The 6,712-nt window shown below is 33.3% G+C and overlaps 1 protein-coding gene across 3 annotated transcripts; it reads right to left on the bottom strand.

Annotated features, from left to right (window-relative positions):
- Positions 1–727: 727 nt before the first annotated feature.
- Positions 728–2,282, bottom strand: BNAC02G11250D. Of its 3 annotated transcripts, XR_007319127.1 has the most exons (4): positions 2,053–2,211; positions 1,907–1,976; positions 1,162–1,360; positions 728–1,090 (listed from the first exon to the last, which is right to left on the bottom strand). XR_007319127.1 is itself a non-coding variant. In XM_013828726.3 (3 exons), the coding sequence occupies exons 2-3, from the start codon at positions 1,220–1,222 to the stop codon at positions 828–830; spliced, it is 324 nt and encodes a 107-aa protein (XP_013684180.1). In that variant the 5' UTR covers positions 1,223–1,360; positions 1,907–2,282; the 3' UTR covers positions 728–827. The 3 variants fall into 3 exon arrangements, 1 of the variants encoding a protein (XP_013684180.1); XR_001277879.3 differs by having other exon boundaries at positions 728–1,360; XM_013828726.3 differs by having other exon boundaries at positions 1,907–2,282.
- Between the last annotated feature and the right edge of the window lie 4,430 nt (positions 2,283–6,712).

Below are 6,712 nucleotides of genomic sequence, written 5' to 3'. Positions count from 1 at the left end.
TCTTCCAGTTCAAAAAATATTTAAATCATAATTTTAGATTTTGTTCTACAGAAAGTAGAATTGACATTCTAGGCCGTAGAAATAGAAATCTACTTTTTCATTGAATCTACTAAGTTTAGAATACGTGATCTACGTAAATAGTAGTGTTCTAAAAATATTTAGAATACACATTCCGCGCTTAACTTATCGCTCTAAAATATGTAGAAACCGGAATCTACATTTTAATATAGATCTAAAATCAGTAGGAATTGAAATCTACACATTACTCGAATTCTAAAAAACTGTATAAATTAAAATCTACACATTACTCTAAATCTAAAAACTGGTAGAAACCAAGTTCTACTAATTTGATTTATTCTACGGATAAGAATAATCAATTCCAAAAAATATGGGAAGAAAATATTTGAAAATATTCAGTTTCCATATATTTGAAAAAACGATTTTTCAAAAAACGAAAAAAAAAAGTCTTGATCTTCTTTTCACGCCATCTTCTATGTTTGTTCACAAAAATTCACAATGTTTTTACCATGATTCATAGTCGATTACAAGAATGATTTATATTAACTATGTTTCATGTTTTTCAAAACTACAAGAATGATTTATATCAACTATGTTTCGAGTTTTTCAAAACTTTGTTTAAGTTTCATGTTGATCTTGTTTGTTGCAAAGGATATCTTGTGGTTTAGAGTTTCGTTTAGGGTATATGTTCTCATTTGTAGTTTAAAAATTCGTCAAACAATCACTTATAAAATTCATGTCTAAACATTACGTTAAACTGTCACTCATAAAAATCCTGTCTAAAATCGTTGCAAAATCATAGTTAAAAATCATGTTAATATGAATGCTACTGATCCGTGGTGGTCATCAGGACTGCAACTCCTGCTCTGCCCCAGTCCTCGCCTTCGCCTAGGAAGGCGTGCATCACGCTCTGCATCTGCTGCTCCTTCGGCTGTCTCCTCTGCAGCTGTAGTGTCTGCGTCCCTGTGTCTAGCAACGTCGGGAACGTCTGTAGTAGTCTCAGTAGACATGTTATAGATGGGACTGAAGCTGGAGGTGGTGGGCCTCTTGTACTTGCGAAAACTACCTACAGCTGCTGCATCATCATCGTCAATAACTTCATTTGTGAGTGTGCGGTCCATGCAAACTGCTCATTTGGTGTACCTTCAAGTGGTGGTGGTGGGAAGTCAAACTGGCCGGTGTAAGCGGGTAGAAGGTACTCCATGGTAGAAGCATGATTTTAAACAGAAGAACCACCTCGGTGTTGCTTAGGTGCTGGAGCTGAAGGTAGGAATTGGTAGCGTAGCTCAGGAGGTGGTAAGAATGTCATGTTCTCATGAGATGTCAAAGCGGTGGTATCCGGCTGTGGAAATAACAAAGCAATAAAAGCTATGACATTAAACAATAAGGTCTCAGAAGCTCTAAAGACTTGCAATTACAAAGCACTCATATGCTAAGCAAATCAATACAATGAAGCGTTCAAGTTCAGAACCAAACAAGCAAAGCACAAAACATGGACCCCCATATCAAAAACGTAAGTAATTCTGAACATGAAGGAGTTCAACAAAAGGAGCACAAGAACAACAAAAGGAGATTCAACAAACTGTCCTAAGCTACAACGACTCACAACATGCAAAGAACAAAACAAACTGTCCTAAGCTACACGACTCACAACATGCAAAGAACCCAGCAAGAGCTTATAACAGATGAGAAATCAAAAGAACAAAACAAAGAACAATGAGATTATCAAACAAATTTTTGATTTTTGTTAACAAGAAAAGGAGATTATCAAACACTGGTTTTGAAAGCATGAAACTATATTTAGGCCTTAGAAGAACCGAGGAAGATCTTATCACACATGAGAAATCAAAAGAACAAAACGAAATACCAAGGAGAAGAGATGACTTACCTTAAATTTCTACAGGAGAAGAATAGATTCACGCCGGAGATTGAGAGATTCACGCCAGAGACGAAGATAGCTTCTCCCACACATGAAAGTAAGCACGAGATTAAAACAAAAAAAAAACGAAATCGAAGAAGAAGAAATGAACACACCGTGAGAGGAAAACCGGAGAACACACTACGCCGGAGAAGAATAGCCGTCGTCGGGGGTGGAAGAGATTCAGTCTTCGTTGTCGCAGAGAGGAAGGGAGAAGGTGGAGATTCGTCGGGGGTGGGGGGATGATCGGTTTAGATTGAGATTTTTTTTTGTTTTATGTTATTTAAATTATAATATATTTAAGGGTAAATCTCCGAAATAACACTTTTCAAAGTTTATATCACAAAAATAGCACTCAAAAACTAAAATAACCAAAATAGCACATTTCTAAGTTTATCCTTTGAAAAATTTAATTTTTTAATTTTTCAAAATTTGAAATCTTATCCCCTAAACCTCATTTCTCAACTCTAAAACCTAAACCCTAAACTCTAAATCCTAAACCCTAAACTCTAAACCCTAAACTCTAAACCCTAAACCATAAACCATAAACCCTAAACCCTAAACTCTAAACCCTAAACCCTAAACCCTAAATCCTAAACCCCACCCTTTAACTCTAAACCCTAAGTTTGTGACTTTTGATAAAACATTAAGTGCTATTTTTGTGACTTTTGACCTTGAGTGCTAGTTTGGGAACATAAACTTGAGTTAGTGCTATTTTTGTCTTTTTCTCTATATTTAATTATGAATTAAAAATTAATATCTTGATTTATTAATTTTAATTACCAATTAAAATTTATAATTTAAGGGTATTGTTGTCATTTTGAAAATTATTAGTCTAATAGAACATAAAAATGCTAGATTAGTCTAAAGCGATAATGTTAGTATTTTTTTGGACTAAAAACAATTTTTTCAAGAATGTATAAGCATTAATCTTTGACTAGATTTTGATCCGCGCTTTCAAAACGCGAGATTATTTTCGAAACATTCCAAATTTATTTGATATAAATTTGTATTTTAATTGTATCTACACTTAGATATTACAAATAAAAAATTATATTCAATGTTTTGAAATCCGATCCGACCCGCAGTTAAATTGTCAAATTCGGTGGTTCATATGTAATTCATTTTAGTTTTTAAAAAAACAGTTATTTAAAAATTCTATAAAACCCGTAACAACCGCTAAAACCCGAGATCTGGTTATCGGTTGAACTGATATATGACCCAATATGTAATCCGGTTTGATTTATTATTATATTTAGAGTATTGTAATATATATTCATGAATGTTCAGATGAATAGTGAATATATTATGAAATTGATATTCCAATTTTAATACAATTTTAGTCCAACTAAAATTCCATCTTGTTAATGGATTAATATTTGAGTGGATGCATACTAAAAATAAATTAGATTTGAGCATCAATAATATGTATACGTCTATTACAAATTAATGATTTACGTTTGCAAAAAAAATATAATTGTTTATTTAGTTAGTTTACTTTTGTTATTCACATATTATTAGATACTTTTTGATGTTTTGTCTATGGCTTATTTTAAATTTAAAAGTTAATTTCATTATTCGCATTAGAAATGTAAATATTTATTATTTTAATTTTGATATATATTTTTATTATATTTAGTTCTTAATTTTTATAATTTATATATATAATTATATTTTTAAACAATTAAAATATTGACTCTTACTCTCTGGCTTCGATTTATGTGAATGTAATGTTTTATGATATATATGTGTTAATATATTTGTTCAATTGGTTTATATTTGATATATATATTACATGTCTTTTTGAGTAACCCGTAAAAAATATATTCATTAAACTATCAATAGTAACATGTTTCATCATATAATTACTATTAATATTTATTTTATAATATATATATTTATATATATTTTAATACTCTAACTATAAGAATTATATATTTATGTATTTGGTGAGGGTTTTAAACATTTTTTTTTTGCATTTGGATTAATATATAGTTGTATATATACGAATGAATAGATATATATATATATATATAATTATTTATTACATTAATAACTAAAATATAATTGATTAGTCATTTGAATTTCGAATTAATATAAATTAAATTCATTAGTTTAAAAAAGAATAGATTAGTTAGTTAGTTCCTTAATTTTAGGTATGATGTATATTTAACAATTGAATTAGATATGAGTAGAAATAATAGGAAATATAATTAAATATAATGGTACAACCTAGACTATTTGTAAGTAGATATAAATTGCTTCTATTTTAATAGTATTGATATTTGGACTACAACAATAATAATTTAATTGGTTTAGAGTATTTGCATTGCTTAATAACGAGTTGACATTATATTAGGCGACCATGCACGTATCATTTGTATTTAGGTATATGGTCATGGTAAGTATGCTATTTTACCTCAATGCCCCTAACAAATTGTTGAGTGAGACGCAATTTAGATGTAATTGTTAAACGCAATGTAGATTTGTAGGGTTATCTGGAAGAGTGGGTTTTGCGTCAGAGGTTACAGCAGAAAGTGGATATCGATATCGGTTTAAATTATTTTAATATGTGGTTACAATTTGACCGTGCATGGCACAGTAATAATCCTATTTCAAATTTCAAATACGTTATCAATAAATAACGCAACGATTATGTTACTTAATGGAATTAATATCTGCAAGACCATATTATTTGGCTTTACGTGATTAGTCTACTAAGTCATTTTTTAACACACGTGTTTTATCATCAGATTTAGTCTTAATAATGCTGTCTATTAATGCTAACTCGATTTCCATATAGTTCACCAGGCCCATTGTAATGACCTTCATATATGTATAGGACACTTTGAACTTGGATTTGTCACATTATGATTTCTAGAAGATATTTTAGGAAAATAGGATTTTAGACCTTGTAAAATACCAAAGTACCCTTAATTTACCAATTATGTTGAATTTAAATTATAAATTATAATAATTTTCGTAATAGATTTTAATGTTAAAATTAAAATCTATAAAAATTAAAAAAAAACACTAAATAGGAAAAGGGGAGACGCGGGATGCCGCAAACCTAATTCCCCTTTCTCCTTGTCTTCTCCGTCGTAGAGTCGTCGCTCTCCCACGGCGATTTAGGGTTCAACGGTGAGAAGCTCTGTTCTTCGTCGGTGTTTCATCAGCCCGTGGTCTCTACTCTCGTCTCCGTCACCATCCTTTTCGATCTCACTGAAGACACAACGGCTGCGAATCGTTCTTCCTCTTCGTCGGGTCAAATCAATTTTTGAAGTGTTCTTCCATCAATTTCGCTTCTCAATCTCACAACTCTTCACATAAGGTATTGGATTACATCTATAGATTCTCATATTAAACGAAATCGAAGTGTTCTTCCATTCAAGCTCGATTTTTTTAAAAAACGATTTGGCGTGTTTCTTAAATTAATTTTGTTTCACGGATTGGTTAAACATCTTATACATCATTATTTGTGTGATGATATTGAAACCTTTACATGTTGAACTAACAATTTTGTCACGGTTTGTAGCTATGTCTGAGGAGCTACCGAAGAGGCTTTTTAAGGAGGGCGAGGAGCCCCGAGTTACTCAGATCAACAACAACTGCAGGATCGACTACATAATCCGAAAGTTCCAAGCGTGGCTGCCAAAGGAGTTGGATGTCGTGAAGAAAGACCCGGTTTTTCATCAGATTTTTAAGCTCAATGAGAATGGTCTTGGATACTCTGCCAGGGTGATACACAGCTTCTTGTGTAGGGAGCTGGTGACTTTCTTACAGCACGAGCTATGGTTTGTCTTTGCGAGGAGACCGCTTCGATTCTCATTGCAAGAGTTCCACGCCGTAACCGGGTTTGAATGCGATACTCATATCTCGCTTGAGGAGTTTGAAGAGTGGAAATATGATGGTGGTTTCTGGAGCAAGGTTTTGAGGAGAAAAGATGGAACAATTACACTCTTCAATCTGTGGACTAAGGACAAGGAAGCTGTAAAGAAGTGGAGGAATGCAGATCGCATACGTCTTGTCTACTTGGCGATCATTCTTTGTGTGGTATTGGCGAGAGGTGAGAAGGCTAATATCCCCCTGAAGTACATCGCGGTGGTCATGGATCTTGACAGAGTTCGAAGGTATCCTTGGGGAGTTACTACTTATGACCTTCTCTGCAAATCAATAGCCAAAAATCGTTCCCAACTGAAGGAAAAGACCACTAGCTATGTCTTGGATAGCTTCTGATACGCCTTGCAGATTTGGGCAATGGAAGCGGTACCAAAAATTGGGAAGCTTTGTGGAAAAAAGCTGGATAAGGGTTTCAAGGACGGTCCTAGATGCATAAACTGGATGGGAGCTGCGAATGTGTCATATGAGGAGATCATTCGCTTGGAGGAGGTTATTACACCCAAGGTAATTTTATCTATTTATGACGACTCCTTCCGGTTTGAAATGAGTATTTAGTATCTAACTGTATTTCCTTTTCTTGTGTAGGATGACATCTACCCATACATCTCATGGACAGGAAATTATGATGTTGTCAAAGCTCAGGCGTTTCGCAGAGATGATAATGTGGAGGATGATATAATCAAGGTTCTGATGGAGATGATAAAGAAGGGGCATGATTTTAGTGAGCATGTTTGGGAAACTGAAGAAAATGAAGTGATTTCTTTATCTCTCGATGACGAATCAGCTGTGAATGATGAAGCAAGCGTGAATGTTGAAGCAGCCGAGAGTGATGACGACTTTCAGACTCCGAAAGGATAAAAAAACGTTGGTTCTAGA

This window comes from Brassica napus, chromosome C2 (assembly GCF_020379485.1).
Source record: "Brassica napus cultivar Da-Ae chromosome C2, Da-Ae, whole genome shotgun sequence".
NCBI lineage: Eukaryota > Viridiplantae > Streptophyta > Magnoliopsida > Brassicales > Brassicaceae > Brassica > Brassica napus.
This window is presented reverse-complemented; position numbering and strand designations above follow the sequence as displayed.